At 38.4% G+C, this 20,981-nt stretch overlaps 3 protein-coding genes across 3 annotated transcripts in view; 2 read left to right on the top strand and 1 right to left on the bottom strand.

Moving 5' to 3' along the window:
- Positions 1 to 1,753: 1,753 nt before the first annotated feature.
- On the bottom strand, positions 1,754 to 2,281 carry LOC144664228 (uncharacterized). Its single transcript, XM_078525336.1, has one exon. It carries the CDS (start codon positions 2,279 to 2,281, stop codon positions 1,754 to 1,756), a length of 528 nt encoding a protein of 175 aa, XP_078381462.1.
- A 5,955-nt stretch (positions 2,282 to 8,236) lies between these two features.
- LOC144664227 (sperm receptor for egg jelly-like) overlaps positions 8,237 to 20,981 on the top strand; it is a 118,479-nt gene continuing 105,734 nt past the window's right edge. Inside the window, exons 1-2 of the mRNA XM_078525335.1 lie at positions 8,237 to 8,312; positions 9,519 to 9,924. Coding sequence (XP_078381461.1) covers positions 8,237 to 8,312; positions 9,519 to 9,924 — 482 coding nt within the window. The remainder of the gene's footprint in view (positions 8,313 to 9,518; positions 9,925 to 20,981) is intronic.
- LOC144663245 (polycystin-1-like protein 2) lies at positions 10,507 to 20,857 on the top strand. Its single transcript, XM_078524155.1, has 10 exons — positions 10,507 to 11,046; positions 11,565 to 11,720; positions 12,127 to 12,252; positions 12,954 to 13,130; positions 13,808 to 14,056; positions 14,548 to 15,267; positions 15,599 to 15,835; positions 16,203 to 17,456; positions 18,241 to 18,409; positions 19,238 to 20,857. The coding sequence occupies exons 1-10, from the start codon at positions 10,507 to 10,509 to the stop codon at positions 20,848 to 20,850; spliced, it is 5,241 nt and encodes a 1,746-aa protein (XP_078380281.1). The 3' UTR covers positions 20,851 to 20,857.

Raw genomic sequence — 20,981 nt, 5'->3', positions numbered from 1 at the left:
TTGGAAAACTGCTTCAGGTCTAAACCACAAGAAATCGAACCGACCCAGCGCGAAACTTCGCTCTCTTCCATGGCGTATCAGTTCAAAAGACCAAGCACTCTATGTGAAAGTTTCTTATAAGCGGGAAAAGAGCGAGAATTTAACCTATGAACCTATCAAAACAATAACTCTGAGACTCTTAAGCCAATCAAACGTCTCCTTTATGCATAGTGCCTTATACAGATCCCTACAGCTTACGTTGTCTCGCGCAATCAGATAAAGAAGTTACAGAACTCGATAAGACGCCCGTAACGAGAAATGGCCAGCAGAATTTCGGTGGAAAACGCTGTCAATGTTGGACATATTTATGATTGTTTTCCAGAGGTAAACAACGTACATGATCCTCACGCAATATCAGTGGTGAATGCCCATAGCGCCGTCGGACATCTTCCTGCTGGCTTTGCCGATTTCATTTACAGCCTTTTTGCAGAACTGAAAGAAAATATCACTGTTCTTTGGTACGAAATGGTTTTCACTGATCGTTACTTTCGTGATGTTCTGTGATAGTTACCAGAGTAGTGTGACAAAGACAAAGTTTGATATAGTTTTATCAGGGTTTTTTTTTTTCGTTTAGACGTTGGAATATTCAGTGATTCCTTTCAGAAGGAATAACTGAAAAAGAGCACCTCGGTGCTATTTAATATTTCTTTGCTAGCAGTAAAGCTTCGATTTTTCCTAGAAAAGCCCCATTCCCAACTGCCATTGTTGGTTTCATGAAAATGAGCCCACAAGTTCAGAAGGTCATGCTAGTGGGCTGTGATTGGCGGATTTCGATCCGTCTTGTTTCTTTAGCACGTCGAAAGATGTATGTCGATAGAAGCCGCTATGCATGTAACACTAAAGGGGATGTAAGAAATGATCAGGCTCTGTATGTACGCATATGGCATAATAACGCGTTTCGTTTATAGCACTTTTTTATTAAAGAAAAATTCTACTTGTTTCTTTTTAGTGAGATTACCGGGAATCCCGAACCAAGTCGAAGGCCATGGCCATTTATGTGCCATAAAGGAGGTGGAATCATCATACCATGCAGATATATCATTTTCTTTGAAAGAAAAAATCTTTCCACTGTACACAATCGGTTGCAGCAATCTTTACATTTTATACCTGGAGGATTGATTTCTCAAGATGATTGACACATCAACAAACATGACAAACGCTGCTTCGAACTCCCCATCACAAGTAATATGTTGTCAAATAAAGACGGTGTAGTCAGATGAGCACTTTTTTATTACATGTAATGCTACGCTGAAGAATTTCGATTATAGTTGTATTTAGTATAGTCAAAAAAGTATAAAGAGGGCCGGTACAATATTGCTCATTTCGTTTGTTAACTCTAGATTTACTCCACAAGTTGATACTTATCTAAGCCTTCGCCACAAAAAAACCTCTTGTACCTAGCTATAGGGTAAAACTTTACTGTACTTTTTTCTTGTTGCTACATTCTCTGACTTCTCAGTCACTTAAAAACATCATTTAGACGTGACGCGGGTGAACACTTTTATCGGCTCATTGGAACCTAAAAAACTAAAGCGACTATCGGTATACCAAGGTCGTAAACAACTGAAAGGTAGCAAGATACACTAGTCACTGCAAATAACCACAGTGCCTAAAATATGCACAAGAGTTTTCCACTGTTATTTCACGACATGCGTCATAAATTGCAATTTCAGTATGGTTCTGAGAAAGGAGCTGGTTGCGTTTAAGGAAGCATTTAATTTGATGGAAACACAACTCGCACGGGTTCAGGTGTGGAGAGTAATTGGAAAAGAAGACGTAAGCCATACTCGGCAAGCATGTCTGTCAACAGTGGCTCCACAAAATGCCCGTGGTGAAAACCACAATTATCCATGATCACAGTGTCTTCTCGTTCCAAAACGGCAGATCCGTCATTATTTTGCAGTTCAACTGACTCTTCAAAAAACAGAAGCATTGCGTGACCGTTTGACGGACCATCCAGGATGTTCATGTAATCGACACCTTTCATAGAGTGAAGTAAATTTATTGTGTATGTTGCGTTCGAGGCATACCTTTGAAACTCGAATGCCGGTTGTCCAACGTCACTGCTTCCAAAGTTACGGTTTGCTGTTGTTTTTAAAACGCTACTTTCATCGAAAAAATGAAGTGTGGCAGGATTAAGATCGCTGACTTGATCTAAGAACGCATCTTTCAGGGCAACATTATTTGCTGTTGTTGACTCCAAGTTTTTTTGTGAGTCATAAGCAAATCTGACCTGATACATTTGGTAATGGCAGCCTTACTTGGGAAATCTAAGGGGCGAACCACACCATCCAAAACCATTCGCTCTTGTAATTCACCAGAGTAAATGCTTGGTTTCATTAGTTTTTCAACTTCGACATAGTTCACAACATCAGGAGTCATTGTCGGTCTCGGATACGCGGACTTTGGCCGGTCGGTATAAAACGCAGACCATGCAGACTGCAGACTGCAGACTGCAGACCGTGCAGACGGTGCAGACCGTGCAGACTGAGTAATTTTTTTTCTTCTTTTTTTACATTGTGTTTCACAAAACTTTTCACGAACGGTTTCCGAAGTTCGTTTGAAATTCGCGAAGTTCGCTACGAACTTTAGGGGGAATTTCATTATGTAGTTGTCAATCAAATTACGAACTTCGAAACGAAATTGTGAATTTCACGTGCAGCGAAGTTGAAAGGTTGAGGAGTTCGCAAGTTGAGAAGAAGTTCGTCCAGTTTGTTTAATTTGGTGAAATGAATCCGTTCACGGTACAGCAAAAAGCAATCCCAAGTCCAGTAAGGCAGGAAATCAACGGACTAAAAAGCAAGGCTGCCCTGAAAATGGTTTGTGAATGTTACAACTGAGTTTTCCCAATGTCACCCGACACCCGACTAAAAATAGATTACAAGTTCTGCCGTGTGCAGTTTCGAAGGAAAAAATTTCAACAGATGAACCGGTTTACATATAAAAATACTGTTTGTGTGTGCCGTAAAAATCTTCTAAAGAGAAAAAAACGTTTTCCTTCTTAAATACACATCAGTTTGGAAAATCTGCGGAAAACAAGAACTTTTCAATTCCGTGTTGTTATACTTCTGTGTTTACACAACACGCAAGTCACGCCATCTGTCTGTTCGTGATAAACTCTGTTCCTCTGAAAGAATTTATATTTGCAAACAAATAAGCTTTGATTAAAAAATTTTTTACTAATAAACAACACTTGCTTTGGAACAATTGAAATGTGTATTTATTTACGAATTACTTATATTTTATTATTAAGGACAGTGTAAAAATTTTTGGGGGATTTCTCAAGAAAACCCTGTATTCCCAAAGCATAACTACCAACCGAAGCATTTGTTTACGTTATAAAATTGAACTAGAAACCTGAACTTAACAAATAAACTGCTATATCCGACCAGTTCGTTTTACCTATAACTTAAAATGTTCCAATGTTTACAGTGTAACGCGCTCTCTGACAGTAGAAGAAAACTCAACAAGCTGGAAGCTAAATAAAATAATCCTTGACCTTGAAGCCAACTTTAGATGATTTCCTGCCTTCCTGGACTTGAAATTGCCTTTCCTTGTACCGTGAACGGATTCATTTCACCAAATTAAACAAACTGGACGAACTTCTTCTCAACTTGCGAACTCCTCAACCTTTCAACTTCGCTGCACGTGAAATTCACAATTTCGTTTCGAAGTTCGTAATTTGATTGACAACTACATAATGAAATTCCCCCTAAAGTTCGTAGCGAACTTCGCGAATTTCAAACGAACTTCGGAAACCGTTCGTGAAAAGTTTTGTGAAACACAATGTAAAAAAAGAAGAAAAAAAAATTACTCAGTCTGCACGGTCTGCACCGTCTGCACGGTCTGCACGGTCTGCAGTCTGCAGTCTGCAGTCTGCATGGTCTGCGTTTTATACCGACCAGACTTCGGCGGCTGTAAAGACGAGTTTGTTACATTGTAGTCTCGGAGAACATTTTGGACGAAGTGCAGGCTTGTCCTTGTTAACTGCGCTATTTGCCGCTGAGAAAAATTTTCATGATGTAAATCCAGAACTCTTTCACGATACATCGGAGGCAATTTGCTGCCGTTCACGTACAATCCACCTCTTCGATTAACCGCCATCTTTATTACCGGCAACATTTTACTAACGTGCAAGTGAACGAGCAATTTCAAACTGCCGTTTATTTACGGCAGTTTGACGTTTGACGTACGTATAGAACAATACGTGGCGTATTTGAATTTTCAATGCCTTTTAAACTTCACCGCCGCCCGGTTTCCTCGAGCACCTCAACGCTTCACTGGTTTCATCATTTTGATCTTCAAAGACCAACATCTCGTCAAGCTTGTGGAGGAATTTATTTCACAAAGAAAAATTTTATAGAGCATTTTCACTTGTATCCTAGTCAGTGTTGAAAACAAAACCGATTTTCCTGTTTAGAATTCGCCCTGTGTCCTGTAGTGTTCAACATTGTTACATTTTACAGCCGGCGGGAAGGGAATCGAGCGGTGAGCAAATTCGCCACGCAATTTGCCAAACAAAAAGCCGTTGCGTTCACTGCTTTCGATTGACATCGATTCTCGCAAACTTGCACGGAAAATGACATCCATTTATACAGCATGTGAAACTACTCGAATTTTAAATCTAAACGTTAACCCTTGCTATATTCAACATAAACTACATAAGCTTCACGAGTGAACAAATTGAAATCTTATTTTTATTTACTCAAACGCGCACGACAAAAAATGTTGGCATCGCCACTTTTACTGGTGCGTTATACAGCGCAGAATGTCTGTCTTCGCTGGCATCACGTGTATTTATTTTCCAAATGGTACAGCTTCCAAAACTCCAGTTGATGCCGAAGAGAAAACTTGAAATTGTCTCGAGCGAACTCCGCCACGCACCATTGACACAGAAGATACAGTCGTTTCTTCCCCAGTTTTTACACAGTTTCGAACTTCTCTTACATAAACATCGCTAATATTTACCTTCCAAATGTTGCTGTCACAACCACTCAAGTTCAAAACGGATGCAATTGAAATTAAAATTGAAAATTCATCGCCGCCATACGGCCAAAGTTTGTATCGATCTGTTTTCGTGGCGAACGAAGAAGTTGCAATTTCTTTGTTCTGTACTCGACATTTGATTGGCTGAAGCTGAAAATATAGAAATCTTTTGTTTTAGTTCTGCTTTGTGATTGGTTAACTTTGTCTGGGTGACCCCGGTTACAGTAGCCGCACTGTAAGCATTTAGGGGCATGCCCGGTCACACATTTAAAGGCCATAATACCTTGGTGATAATCATATTGGTTCTTCGCAGAGGTCGAAGAGAGACTCTTTAAGAGGGAAGTTACGTGATAAAATTTCCTTGCGCCATTAATAATTCGGCAAGCAAAGTTTTAACCAGCCTTTAATTTCCGTATATTCATGTATGTCGTATTTGCCCAAACGTTCGAGCAGTAAAGTAGGGCATGTTTTAGGCTAAACAGTAAGCTTTTGTCAATGCAATGTTTGACACGATTAATTTACGCAAAGCGCGCAGTACATTCAGATACAGTGGTCGCGTTATGATCATCGAAAGACAGATCCAGGATTGCGCTTTTGGCTGATTGCATGGGGGAGACCGTCCTCTCCGAACAAAGATGACACTTGTGAAGTTTTGAAATGATTTTCGGCTCCCAGAAAGTTTGGCTTATCTGGATTTAGTAATAACCAATAACTAAAGGAGATCTTCGTTGATCTCTCAAACACTCCAGTGTTTTGTGAATTAAAAAACAATTTTGTATCATCTACGTAAAATTCAGTAGAGCAGTTGCGTGGGGCTTCTGAGAGGTCGTTTTTATATATACCAGGAGCCTGTATATACTTAATAATAAAGGGCCCAGGTTAATACCCTTAGGGACGCTGCATTCAACTAGTAGTGGATCAGAAACAACGGTGTCTCGTACAAGTTAGTATCTGTTTGAGAGGAAGCTGTTAAACCATTGTAGCACGCTATTCTAGGCGCCAACATCTTGCTGTTTAAAGGAAAATATTTGGTTGTCAACGTTATCGAAAACTTTGCTCATATCTTAGAGCACACAGGCAGTTAAGTCCTTATTATCAATTTCTTAAAGTGCTAATTTCTTAAAGTGCTAATATGAAGATCAAATTTTTGATCTTCATATTTTTACATTGTCGTGAACAATTAGACTTTCTTACTCACCTTGCCAAATTTCAATCCATTACGAACATCAGAAGTCGTTGTATTATAACATTTATTCCAGAGAATTTACGGCCGCCATTAATCAACCTTGTTCCAAGGCTTGGTTGCGAATAGGGAGAAAATGACGTCAAAGACTAGAATACCTCACGGGTTGAAATTAGAATAACAATCAGCATAGAAAATTGCACGAAAAACAAGCCCAAAGTTTTTGTTGCTTTTCGCGTGATTTTCAATACATATTGTTATTATAATTTCAACCCGTGAGGTATTTAGCCTTTGACGTCATTTTCTCCCTATTCGCAACCAAGCCTTGGAACAAGGTTGTTTAATGGCGGCCATAAAATGTCGGAAATAAACGTTAAAACAAAACGACTTCTGATGTTCGTAATGGATTGAAAATTTGCAAGGTGAGTAAGAAAGTCTTATTGTACACGAAAATGTAAAAATATGGAAATCGAAAATTTGATCGTAGTAGCACTTTAAGGAGCGACATCAGTCGTATGAAGTAATGACGTTTCAGTGGAGTGACATTTTTTGCCGCTGTTTCCATTTTGTTGTTGGCCTCTGCTTTGTTTTTAGATAGATGACAAACTGATTATAAACAACTCTGGCACACCTTTGGCAATGTCGGTGGCAGAAAGATTGGTCTATTATTGCTTCTGTTGCCTTGTTTGGAAACAGGTGTAATATCGGCCGTTTAACAGACCTCTGGGAATATTAAAGATCAGAGAAATGCATTAATGATTGGCGTAAGTAAAGAAAGTATGATCGGCAGGCACTCCTTAATAAATCGGGTAGGCACTTTGTCAATCCATGAAGTCTCATTACTTGGAAATTACGATAATGGATAAATTATCGCATAAGCTTTTGTTTGCAAACAAATAATGTATTTTTTTTTCTTTTGCTTTGTGCCGGAATCGTGTAGTATCAGAAATTCCCAAAATTGTTGTCCCTGGATCCGTTGTCCTGGAACATGATGATAACGTAACAATAACCTGCAACATAACTGACAGAGGTAACCCTGCCCTAACAAGAACGAAGAGGATATCATGGTTAAAAAATGGAGTGGTCTTGTATAGTAAGACAGATCTGGTTGTACCAGTCTTTCCCCTCGTTGGCGAAAATGTTTTTGAAAGTGATGAAGGGAATTACACTTGTGTTCTTGAGGTGTTGTTGCGAAATTTCATATCGCACAATGTGTCAGATTACACCTTCGTCAAAGTTAAAGGTATGTAAAAATAGTTATGTTTACGAGTGTGTACCTTTTATTAATTTCAGGGTGTAAGTGATTTTTATGGGGTTTTTTTACTTTTTCCGTTGCTGTTGCTGATAATGTTTTAGTCAGTGTTGTCGCCTTTGTTGTTGTTGTTATTGTTGTTCCTGTTGGTTTTTTTCCGATCCTTACTTTTGCCAAGTGAGTCATACTGTGATCCTTGCATTACGAGGAAAAATAATTATTATTGCAATATCGATTCGGACCAATCATTATACGTCATGTTGTTGTAAACCATATTGCTAAAAAGCCTACTTCCTGCTCTAAAGACTGCTGATAGAAACTACGTTGAAGTTTACGGTCAATTGTTTTCGTCTCTTTACCAACTCGTTTGGGTAAGTAACAAAATTCCGCTCGCGTTGTAAGTCTGAGGAAAAGAAAGAGCGTACTTCGCCCGGTGTAGCCAAGATGGTACTTGTAAATTGGCTCACCGCGTGGTTACCTTTATAGTCTCATCGCAACTTTTCATTAAAATTGTTCGCTGCTGACTATACATTTTTTTTTTCTCCAATACTTTGCTTGAAGCCCGACCACTGAGGTGTTATAGTTGTCTCGGCTCAGGCCTAAAATGCCGCGATGAAGTGGTATCCAAAAACAGCAGCGCCCAAGTTGTTTGTAAAGGATACGAGGACCGATGTTTTTGGCGTTACCAGAGAGTAAACAGTAGCATGAAAAATTTTGTGATGGGATGCAATACTAAACAAAACTGCGAAAAGCTACCGAGAAGTTGTATGGAAGCAATGAGCTCTAATTTACTGGAATGCTGTGATACCTCTTGTTGCAACTCTGACTTTTGCAACAAACTTAACTTTACAGGTAAGTTGTTTTATTTATTTGTAAGTGATGACAAAACGAATATTGTTATAAGACCGAGAGCGGATCACTTATTTTGACTCCTTATTTATCAGTTATCATGCTGAAGTTCACTGAATTGCTAAAGAAAAGCCATTTTATCTCCATAAATTGCTTCGGTCAAAACAGTATCTCTGTTGGGATTGAACACCACCCTTTATCTTTACAAATTATTCATTCATTCATTCATTCATTCATTATTTATTCATTCATTCATTAATTCAATCATTCATTAAATAAATCAATCAATCATTTATTCATTCGTTCGTTCGTTCATTCGTTCGTTCGTTCATTTATTTATTCATTCTGTCCTTTATTTGTTTATATATTTATCTATAAATACGTTCAGGATTATTTATTTATTTGTTTATTTATTTTTATAATTAATTCATTAATTATTCTTTTTAAGGTTTAAATGTTCTCTTTAATCACCTCTTCTTGGGCTAACACCACTCAGTTGCAATATCAAATTATCCGTTTTTCTTTTTTCTTTATCAAAATGTGCGAAAGAAGAAATCTTCTGTAACTGCTAAATTCATTCTACCTTCTTGTAAGCCGTCCTTGGTTCTGACGTTATTTGCTGTCTGCCGCGACAATTACATCATGATGTCAAAAACAGCCGCCATCTTGGATCCGCCATCCTGGATTTCAAAATTTTCCAAAACGACAGAAAACCACCCAAAATTTCTGCAAAGTACTCAAAACTAAAAAAAATTGTGCTTAAAACCATAAAAAGGTGAAAATAAATGTATTAATGTTACTCTTAGTAATAGTAACATGGAATTAACAAAATTGGAAAAACATGCCAGTCAAAATGCCGTTGGCATGGTGATGTCGAGTTCCTGAAACAGCAACCTATCCTACCATATTATTTCCAGATAAATTTTAGATAAACTCGCAAAGTTTGGCAGCGTTTGCTTGAATCTTTGAAAAATTTAAAGCGTCCAAAGCCAGCGCTCGGCCTCAACCCCCTACCCCCCTCCCTCCCCCCGTATAGTTACTAGTGTATAATGTTTTGTTTTTGTCAATTCCTAGCACTTGATTTGGAATGTGATGTGATGTAAAATTTTAGTTCTCTCTCTCTCTCTTAATCCAAAGCATTATAATTTGTTGACCTGCATCTTGGCAGATACATTTTTTTTTTATTTTTGTCCTTCATTTCATTTGTAGATGGAAGACTGTGTAAAAGGCGACAAAACCTGGTGGCGATCATCTACGGAGGGACCGAAGTCATCCGAGGATTGACCGAAAACATTACGATGAACGGCTCGCTATCCTATGACCCCGAAATTGGTGACAAAAAAGGGATGAACTTTACTTGGCGTTACGGCAGCATACCAAGAAACAACAAGTCTTGTCTTCAGTTGCTGAAGCAGGGCTCGTTTCCACCAGTAAATTTATCAGCCATACAAAATGAAAAGGTTAGCTTTGGTCGCACCATTTCGATCAACACTAATGCGACAAACGGCAGTGAGACATTTGTTTTCACTTTGACGGTAGCCAAAGGTTATCGCACTGCAAGCGCGATTCAAGTTGTTCATCTTGTTAAAGGAGATCCACCCAGAATATATCAAAGGTATGAAACTTCGTATTTTATATGTATCAGCCTAAACTCCTGATTAGCCACTAATGGCAGTAGTAATGTAATAAACTGTTTTAACTGGCGAGTCGTGGGCGCTGTAATTGGATTGAGTGATTCTTATTAAGTCAATATACTTTAGTAGATTTCCCCGAGGTTTACACCCCTGACTCTAACCGGGAATGTGCTGTACGAATAGGTATTTATTTTGGGGCTGTGGAAATAGTTTTTTTTTTCTTTTTTTTAAGGAAAGCACGACTGCATATTGACAATAAACGTATCAGTTTTACTTTTGAAAGAGTTTTTCACTTTTAAGAAAACGAGAAAAATACAAGTCGCAAAACATATCATTTGATATGATAATTTACCGCTTAAAATGCGCAAATGGACATGTCTGCCAAAAAAGGTATGGCAAATGACGCATTTAGGGCCCGGATTTAGAAATCCAACCAACAGTAATTTGGTTAATTAATTGTCCCTTTGATTAAAAGTGTAAATTAACTGTTATTTTTGGTTTGCAGATGCCTGATAAATTGTGGTCCAAAATTAGTTCCTTCTCTCAAATTGAGCATTAAAACAATGTGCCAAGGTTCACAGTGCTCCAACATAACATCGTACAACTGGATGTTCTACCAAGGTGACCAGTCCAATCCTATTGTATGGCAAAAAAGAAATAATCTACATTTGATAGCAAGCACACCACTTAATTCAAGCAGAATTGTTATAAAGGAGAGTTCACTCGCCGGAGGCAAAAACTACCGATTGGCAGTACTTGTTACAAATGCACTTGGCTTTGCTGGAATAAGTGCATACGACTTTTCAACATCACTGCCCCCAGAGAGAGGAACGTGTACCATAGAACCTTCATCAGGTATTTCATTAAGGACCTACTTCCATCTGAGTTGCAGTGGCTGGACTAGTTACAACTTTCCCCTGTCCTACCAGTTCCGATATCAACTTAACAACGGGTTGACCAATGTGGTATATCATGGCTTAAATACCTCAGTTGTTTCTTTGTTGCAATCTGGAGACATGGCACATAACTTCACATTAAATTTTACTGTAACTGTGACTGATAGCACCGGTGCCTCCACGACATACGTAAACTTCTCTGCTCAGGTAGGTGATAACTTACCAACCACATATATTCATAATAATTTCTAAAAGATAGAATTTGCAGGAATTAAAACGAACCTTCTTCTTGAATCTTTTATAGGCTTTCTTAAACTTATAGATAATGATAAATGGATAGAGGCATTTCCATGAGATATTTGATGGAAGTACGTTGAACATTGAGCAAATTTCCTGGCGTTTTAAGGTTTCCTTTAAAACGTTCAACTGTATTGCATGGCCTTGCTACATAGCTACAAAGGTCTGTAAATCTTGCATCTATTAATGCGTCCTCCAAAGGAAATTGTGATCCACTTCCTTTCAAAAGTGAGAACCTAAGACCGATAGTTGTTATGTATACAAATATATTTTATTTTGCCGTGATAGCAGAAACTCCAGAAAAAGTTCTTCTTTTGCCGCCAATACGTTACAGCTCCTTTGTTGTAACTATTATTGCCATTGTTTTTATTGATGATGTTGTTATTGTTCTTGCGATTTCAATTTTCTCATCTTCTATAAACATGCAGGTTAGGCCATTCAAGGACGTCACTCCTAACACCATTCAAAGACATCTGGACGATTTAGACCAAATGGATGACCTTAACAGAGCGGTTCAAATTGGAAATACCATTTTGCAAGCAATTTCCAGACATTCCACTTTGGACCGGATCGAAAAAACAAAGGTAAAGGCAAAATAGGCTTTTGGTCTGTAATATCCCTATTGTAAAGTTTGTCATGGCAATCCTGGAAACTTCTAAACTCATAAGCTTCATTAACTCCCATGTGTCACTAATGTGATGCTCTACGAATTGCGTTGGGAGGCCAAAGGCCAAATTGATAAACAATATTAAAATTTACGTAAAAAGGAGTAGAATGATACAATTTACCTATCAAAAAAATCGTATGTAAACTGCAGATATTGTTAAGTAATATTGTTAAGTAAAAACCTGTCATCATCAGTATCTTCGTGACATAATTTCTACATTGTCTTTTGATAATGGTAGTATTTGGAGCTGTTCCTTAATTGAATTATTAACCCAATTGAAAATGATGGCATGCGTCTAATGTTAATATCTAAAACTTATGCAGACTAAAGAATTGATCGTGCAGAAGGTTGCCACCTTTGAAGTGAAAAACCTTCCAGATCTTTTGCAAAGTTCCTCCGTACTTGGTTCTGCCACACAAGATACAGAAACGGTGTCTGAAAAGACCTTGGTGAGTACATTTTTAATCAATTTAGCACTGCTAGAGACTGGTGTGCATCACTGTAAATGTCTGCGTTTGTTGTGGAAACAATACCTTTTTAGAATGGTGTCATGGGCGAAAGCAGAAGTCTCCATAGAGTCCGTTGGTATTTTCGAGTAATTTCCTGACCCCTTGAGACTCAAAATTGAATTGGAATTTAACACATCCCATATGAAAAGAAAAAAACACGTAGGTACTATGGAAATCTCCTCTTCCATGGGTTTTTGTTCTAAGACAGCTGGAAAGCATTATTCCCTGTGCTTACCCTACAATATTTAAATGCCATTGGCTGATTGTGACGTCTTAAGACGGCACGTGACGACATAACTTCGCCATCCTGGACCCGCCATATTGAATGCTATAATTAACTAATACCGCAAAGTTTCTGGGACGAGAATGTGACAAAATAACATTAGAAGGATAATTTTACCTGGAAATTTCAGATACTGGGTACGTAAAAACTGTATGTGAAAAAGAGATATTAATTAAATGCAACTGAAAGGACAACCGTACCTAAGCTTCCTGTCCGAGTAATAAAAACACTTATAGCTAACTGGCTCTGAAAGTAAATGGGATCACTGCAAGTGTAATATATTTATAAATCTTGTTTAACTGGCTCTACTAAGCTAGAGAACAGCGGCAAACATTTTCTTTTCTTTAATGTGTTTTAGGTCACTTCACTATCTGCGATCGACTCAATGACGTCACTCTTGATGTCCAAAGCGAAAGCTAAGAATGTCGTTGATATACCATTGATTACAAAGTCTGCTGAAAACCTGGGCTCCTGTCTGAACAACATGTTAAAAGTTGGTGCAGTGATTGCTTCTAGAAACTCAGATTCTAGTCAGGTAAGTAATATACACTCGTATACTGACAAAAGAAGTTCTCGTCCTCCTTGGCTATACCCCTTTCAACCAATCTGAGCCCGCTATGCTAACAGCATTGTCAATTTGCAGGAACGATAAGCGCGTAATATAAAAAAAAATAACGCTGAGTGCTGTATTACCCGCGATCGGTCTGTTTGGCAAGAAGTAAAAAAAAACACCCAATGATTTAGTGAAAATTGCTCTGAGAAAAAAGGATCATAGCCCATTTATTTGCTAGTAAAAATTGAACTAATGTATGGCTCTGATCAAAGGCCCACGGCCACCTCATTACAAGATTAGCGACTATTATTGTTCTGAATTTACAAATTATGATTTTTCCAAGTAAAGGTGGGGGCAAACAAAACGCAAGACTATGAAAATCGGTAAGGGCCACGGGGATGAGGTGGGAAAAAGAAATGGTAGCTGTATCCACTTGATGCGTGTAAACGTACAAAGCTCATGAACGCTAGGGGGTGGTCCAATATTTAATTGTCTGGTCGCTACCCCGTGATAACCCGGTATCGTAACCTTATGTCACACAATACAAAATTGAGATCTGGATCATGAGATATGGAGTTGCAAATAGGAATTTGATGTCTTCAATCGGATTGAAGACATCAAATTCCTATTTGCAACAAATATTTTCTTTCTTCCTGTAGGGTAAACATGTGGTTAAACGCTGCATGCACCTTGTAAGCACTGTGAGTGATGCGGTACTGGAGACAAGACTTCCGGATGAAGAAGTTATCTCCATTCAGACAAGTGGTATGGCCTTTATGTTAGGACGCCATACACCTTCGAAACTTGCTGGGCAAAAGATTGAAAGTGACAATGGCAAATTCGTTTTACCAGCAGGGAGTAATGTTCTGGTCTCACGCGTCGCCAACAATAGTTTTCTCGATACTCAGGTAATGATGCTTTTTGAAACTGTTAAAGTAAACACACATCATCTGAAAAATTAGCTTAGTTTCCAGGCAGGCATCCGTGGACACCATCTTCATTCCCTCCGGCTGCTGGAAAAGTAACAGATCATCATTATTTTATCTTTATAAAGTGGCTAGTAACACGAGCCCATTACAAAGTATGAAATATAAATGTTTTGTCATAACCGGAAAAAGAAAACAACCAATTCAACCAAACAAAAAAAATTGAAACCAACATTCTACAAGCTCGTCTGTTTTTTCTAGTTAGTTAGTCTTTAGTTTATTTTAGCATTGTAGTATGAGTGTTACATAAGAATACCTTATTCGTTCATTTATGCCGGTTACTGACAGTATAAAAAGTAATAAATAAATTGAAAAAAATCTTCCATCTTTCTGAGATTCTGTTTCATCTTAAATATGTGCATATTGCAATTGTTATTCATCAATGACAGCAGTGTTTTTTTCTTACGTTTCAGATGTTATCAATACCATTTAATCCTTTCACCTGGGACAAGACGAGGGAGCGAGTGGTCTCCAATGTGTTATCCTTGGATTTGAAAGATGACGAACAACAGGTTGTGGGAATAGAGCAACTATCAAGTGATGTTATCATCGAAATTCCACTTAATGTCCAAAGCAAGCCCCTAAAAACTTCACGTTTCTTCACAAAGAACAACTCTTTTAGCTTTCATGAGATAACAGTTGACTACGAAAATACAGTAATACAGCTTGATATTGCATCCGAAGACGAATCGGTAGATTTGACCATTTATATCAGCTTCGGTCATAGACCAACCATCAAAGAACACGATTTTAATGCCACTATATCCAGCAATGAGAGATGTATTTGGACAAAAATGGATCAACACTTCAAAAATGGTTGTTCTTCCAACTATCAAACTCCAATGGAATTCCTTGCCAAGAAACCTGGAAAGTATTATTTAGCAGTGGTAACCCATAGCAACAGTACGAAGCCTCATAAGAGACAGAAACGTTCGTGTTTTGGTCAAGGACGGCAAAGAAGATCCTGTGTTGTGGTAAAAAGGCCCCCTCCTACTCCACCCCAAAGTAAAAATGTAAGTGTGCTGCCTGTTTATGAGCCGAGCACTGATCAGAATTATACTTTGAAAGTGGCAATGGGAAGCTGCGTTTATTGGTCAGACGTGCGACAGAAGTGGATAACAGATGGCTGTAGGGTAAGTCTTTTTATCTTATTTAAAACTTTAATCAACAATCCTAAAGTAAAGCTAACGTCGTCATACACATTGCCCCATTTGAGTCGGGTGTATAACTGTACGTACCATTGCCTGATCTTCGTTAGACAAATGGCCATTTTACTTTCAATTATAAGTCTTTAAGTACTTTTGGAATACGTACTCTAAGCAGAAAAACTAGTTCGCCAGCATGGGCTTTGACGAGGCTACAGTCATATATTTTATGAACTAAAATATCTGACGTTCTTCCTCATAAACTGCATCTAAACTTTGACAAAACTTTGTTAACTTTCGACATTTAACTTTTTGGCAGGTTCTATCTGCGTCCGTGAACGGGTCTGTAAAGTGTTCTTGTAATCATTTGACGTCATTTGGAGGAAGCCTTCTAATCAAGCCAAATCCCATCGATTTCGACAAGATTCTTGTTGAATTCAAAACGCTTGGGGAGACAGGAAATGTGGCAGTTATTGTGACAGTGGCTGTGGCTTTCTTGGCCTATTTATTGGTTCTTGTTGTTGCCAGAAGAGCGGACAAAAAAGATGCCTTAAGAGTAAGTTTATTATGGTTAGCGGGTAACTGATTCGTTAAGGAATTCGAATACAGGATTTTCTGGTGGTGATATTATGTAACAATGTATTTGTCAAGGGAACATAACAGTGACCCTTAACGTCCCGGTAGAAAATAAGGTCTTAAAAATATTTTTCCAGGGGATAATTATATGCCCGTATTGGATTTACCTTCTCTGAGCTAACATTACTTTAGATGTTAAAAATATATTGGCATGAAGTAAAGAAATTTTTCAATGTTACCTTTGGCGCCAAAAGGGAATTATCTAACTGTATCTTATGTTTCCTATCCATTTTAAAGCTTTCTAATTGTTTTGTCCATTTAAATTAATCAAAGCAATTCATTTCTAGGCTTCTCATACAAAACAACTGCCCACGTCATCAAGTAACAGATACGAATATGAGATCACCGTAAAAACAGGGATCTGGTGGAATTCCGGTACAACTTCCAAGGTTGCCATGGAGATATACGGTGCGGAGAACAGCACAGGAGTTATACAACTTGGCAATGAAGCCGGTACAGATGACTCACCTTTCTATCGAGGAGGCTCAGAAGTCTTTGTTCTGGCTGTTGATAGACCCTTGGGTTTAATACAGGCCGTGCGAATAGGACACGATAACTCTGGAACAAGTCCATCGTGGTTTCTTGATGACCTTGTCATAATGGACAAGCAAACCCAGGAATCGTGGACATTTTACAACAACAAGTGGTTAGCTCTTGAGCGGAGCGATGGACGAATTGAGAGAATGTTAGAACTATCTGCAAACGAAGCTACTTTCAAAACAAATGTGTCAAAACGGTGGTGGAAGGGCCTTACAGAGAAACATATTTGGGTGTCAGTGATAGCGAAGCTACCAAGGGACCCCTTTTCAAGAGTACAGCGGGCATCGTGCTGCCTTTCACTACTCCTGTCAGCCATGTTGGCCAATGCTATGTTCTATGAGCTAAACGGAAAATCAGAACCGACCATCCAAGTCGGACCATTAAAATTCTCTTGGAAACAGGTTATCATTGGAATTCAAAGCGCCCTTGTTGTTGCACCAATTAACATTCTAATCGCATTTTTGTTCCAAAAGGGGAGCTCGAGAACGATTGATCAACTGACGTGTGCATGTTCTGTGCAAAATTTACTTGTTTACGTTGCTTGGTTTCTTTGTTTTTGCACTTGTGCTGTTTCTGTGGCATTTTCTATCTTTTACAGCCTTGTATGGGGAAAAAGCATCAGTGAACAATGGTTGTCTTCAATGGTGATATCATTTACACAAGATGTTGCAGTTAATGAACCTGTCAAAGTATTTCTCACAGCTGTCTTTCTGGCAGCAATCATCAGGTTGAAAAGAAGTAATAGCGATGGTTGTTCAATCCTTGAAGAAGCTCAAAATGTCCAGTGCTCGAAAGAAAGATTATGGACGATGGATTTATCTGAAGTGGAAAAAATGAGAAGACGTCAGGCGAAGAAACAGAACACATTGAGTTTTTACTTCGAGATCATTGTGTACTGTACATTTGTTTTTATTCTAATGGTGGTGTGTTATGGAAATCAAAATGATCACCAGTATTTAATGGCAAAGTCGACCAGTGATGGCCTCCCAGGATTCCGCGAGGTAAGTGTAAATATTAATAATAGTCCAAGGCAGTCTGTTCATGATCATTTTAGACCTTTTGCGTCACGTGCTAACAAAATATGCGAAAACAATGTTACCATTAGAATATCAACATTAAAATGACTGGATCGTAACAAGAAAGGGCCTCTATAGAGGTTGATGTTTCACGCATAATAACGACTTTTAAGTTATGTAAGTTTCCAAACCCACTACGATGCTCTCTGCAGCCTCTACCCAGTCCAGATAGGAAAATGTAGGCTGTTAGCAAAAGCTTTCCTTACCAATGAAGGGTTGTTCCGGTTTAAGTGAGCGAGGCTAGCAAATCATTGTGGAAACTATTATTTTTTTTCCCTGGCATTATTTCTCCAAAGTCGTTCAATTCTCTGTTCACTTGCATGTTTGGACTTTATTGCTTAGCTTTCGTAGCATGATTTGTTAAATTTCAAATTTTCCATATTATAATATTCTACATGCATTTACATGCTAAATGGTTTTCGTAATTGTAATTTGTCTATAATTTTACCTAGCCTTACTATCATAATGACCTATTTTTCCATAGCTAAACGGCACTTGCATGAAAAATAGAAAGTCCTAATTCGTCATATAATAATCGAATATTTTATTCAATTCTCGGTTATTACATAACATGATAATCGACATCGCAAACAATAGCATCTTTCCCTAACATAGCTTCATAGCTACAATACATTTAGAGATAAAAGGGTACACTTCCCACAAATTGTAAAAAAGCTTAATCACTTCACGCTCATCATTTTTACTCCAGGTTTTCAACAACTCCCTTTATTGGAATTGGTTACGAGATGTTTTCCTCCCGGGCGTTTATGCTGGAAAGTGGTACAATGGACATCAGGAAAAACAAAGTATATACATCGGCAACAAACATTCTGTTCTTGTTGGAATGCCTCGATTAAGGCAGCTAAGAGTTAAACCAAGTAAGTAGTTTGACACACGAGTTATGAGATAACGTCTATTTAAGGTCGCGGGGGACACCTTAGGCTCACATTATGTATTTATTGAAAGCGTATGCACATTTTACCATAGTAAGGCAAAAACCGTGCAAAATATGCCAGGTTGCTACACTGCATGTAGAACAGGGCAAAATTTTGGTCGGACAAACTCAGTTACAGAATACGGATCCATACTTATTCGATGGCTTACATAAAATACAAGCAGACATCCTGCTCTTTGCATTCGCACGTATTATATGTTAAACCATCAAATAAGGTGTATTTACTATATTGGGACAAATGTCGATGATGGGTAGGTCGATGATTGGGCCAAAAATATGGCCCAACTACTACAGGAAAGGGGTTCAAAACGTCTGAATGTGTCCGGCATTATCGCAGGTGTTTGTAGAGAATAGAACATCCATATTATTTCGCGTTTTATGGTAAAAAAAAAACAATTAAATTAGCTTGTAGTAAGAAAGTTTGGTATTAAATCCTTGTATTGCAAACAGTTTATATATTTATTCAAAAATGCATCTGTCTCAAAAATGCATCCGTCTACTTCGCTTTAACATTATGAGATAATAAAGACAAAAAACGGAGCGAAACAGAGATTTTCATCCCTTTATGTTACTTCTTCGGGGCAATGCAGTGAAGTGTGGGTACGGTATCAATTTTCGTTCGCGCGATAGCAATCTGACGCATAAACTTCCTGCCATTACACCAAACACCTCTGATAAAGGATTTTTTTCTATGTGAATCTTAACTTTTAAACTTTTAGTGTATTAATACAGTTGTTCTTTAACTTTCCAGAGCCCTGTGACGTTTTGAACTACATGAAGCCAGCTTTCCCAGTCTGCTATGGTGCGTACTCAGAGAAAAACAAAGATACGTCCCCTTTCAACAAACCAGGTTGGATTCCAGTCGACAACTCCACGAAACGAGACGAACTTCTTCGACTTTGTCCAAAGCCATGGCGATATCAGAAGCCTGGGAAAACTGACGCTGTGCCAAAGTGGGGACAATTTTCTATTTACCCTGGGGGAGGATTTGTAGCCGATCTGGGTTACGAGAAGAAAATCGCCCTCGGTATAATCGAAACGTTACAGAGCCATAGCTGGTTGGATCGACAATCACGCCCTGTCATTTTAGAGTTCACTGCTTTTAATCCTTCTACAAATCTTTTAGTTGTTGGCACTTATTTCTACGAAATCCAACCTACGAGTTACAGTGCGTCATTCGAGAGGATAAAAATTATTTCTGTGTATTCCCAGGAAACTGGATCGCACGAATTTTATCTTGTGTGCGTACTGTTACTCATCATATTTGCCTTGATCTATGTGGGAAGAATATGCTACAGAGTTTATAAACTACGATCACGATTTTTCAAATCATTCTGGAATTGGGTGGAAATTTTTCATGTTGCTGTCTCAGTACTAGCTGTGGTAATGAATATTGTCCGATCAGCTGAAGCCGTATCGACAGTTAGAAAATTGAAAGAAAACGTTTATGCAAATGTAAGTTTTCAAGAAGTCATCGTTTGGACGGAGGCAGAGAAAGGCGTTTTAGGAATTCTGCTGTTTATAGTAACATTGAAACTTTTGCGGCTAATTCGTTTTAATGAGCACGTTGCTGTATTCTCAAGAACACTGAAAGTATCTGCAAAGCTCCTTCGATCCTATGTAATCGTCCTTGCCATTGGTTTTATGGCTTTTCTGCATTTTGGCATTCTAATCTTCGGCACGGGATCGGAAAGATATTCATCGTTCCTGAAAGCTACATACTTCCAGCTTGAGCTAATCTTAGGCCGGGTCAAGGCAAGGCCCATCAACGAGCTGGTAGACGCAAATCCTACATTTGGCAGAATATTTGCAGCTATTCTTTTATTAAGCCTCACGATAATGTTCATGAACTTCTTTATTGCTGCAATCAACGATGCACTGTCAGATGCCAAGAGTTCCGTTTTTAACAACGAGCTTTATGCCCTCGTAGATGAGCGTAGTTCTAACGATGAAAGGAATAAGAGGTTTTTTGACGCTATTAGCAATGGCCTAAAGCAAAGGTCGACCTCACAGGAAAAACAATCAAGATATGATAAAGGTGTAGAAAATCGCACAAAAAACTCTGGTGCCATGACGACCGTTGACACTGATTCAAAAGGCAGAACGATTGCAGCCTCAAGGCAAAACAGGGATCTTGAACCATCACTAACAAAGCAAGATACCACAACAAGAAAATCGTTCTACGATAGAGTCAGTGGCGCTATTGGACAGCTTAGGCACGCTCGCGACACTGGGATTATTTCAAAATGGCATTTAAAGAAACTGAGAGAAAGGGAAAAACAATTATTTAGTTTATTAGATGATATCTTTCAAGGTTATAACGAAGAGGAATACATTTTTCTTGCCATATGCTACGAATTGTGATTTTTTTTTTTCAGCTACACGAGACTAATAGTTCAGAATTACACTATCCAAGATGAACCAAAGAAAATCAGCACCAAGACGATGGCTTTGACATGTTATGTTAATTAGCACAGCTTTTATCATTTTAATTT

Source organism: Oculina patagonica, chromosome 8 (genome assembly GCF_052425735.1).
Source record: "Oculina patagonica isolate OP01 chromosome 8, crgOcupat, whole genome shotgun sequence".
Taxonomy (NCBI): domain Eukaryota; kingdom Metazoa; phylum Cnidaria; class Anthozoa; order Scleractinia; family Oculinidae; genus Oculina; species Oculina patagonica.
This window is presented reverse-complemented; position numbering and strand designations above follow the sequence as displayed.

Coding starts and splice junctions, on each gene's coding strand:
- LOC144663245 (XM_078524155.1), top strand. CDS start 10,507: ATGTGCCAAGGTTCACAGTGCTCCAACATAACATCGTACAACTGGATG. Junction 11,721..12,126: donor ACCGGATCGAAAAAACAAAG/GTAAAGGCAAAA, acceptor AAACTTATGCAG/ACTAAAGAATTGATCGTGCA. Junction 15,836..16,202: donor ACAAAAAAGATGCCTTAAGA/GTAAGTTTATTA, acceptor ATTCATTTCTAG/GCTTCTCATACAAAACAACT.
- LOC144664228 (XM_078525336.1), bottom strand. CDS start 2,281: ATGTATCAGGTCAGATTTGCTTATGACTCACAAAAAAACTTGGAGTCA.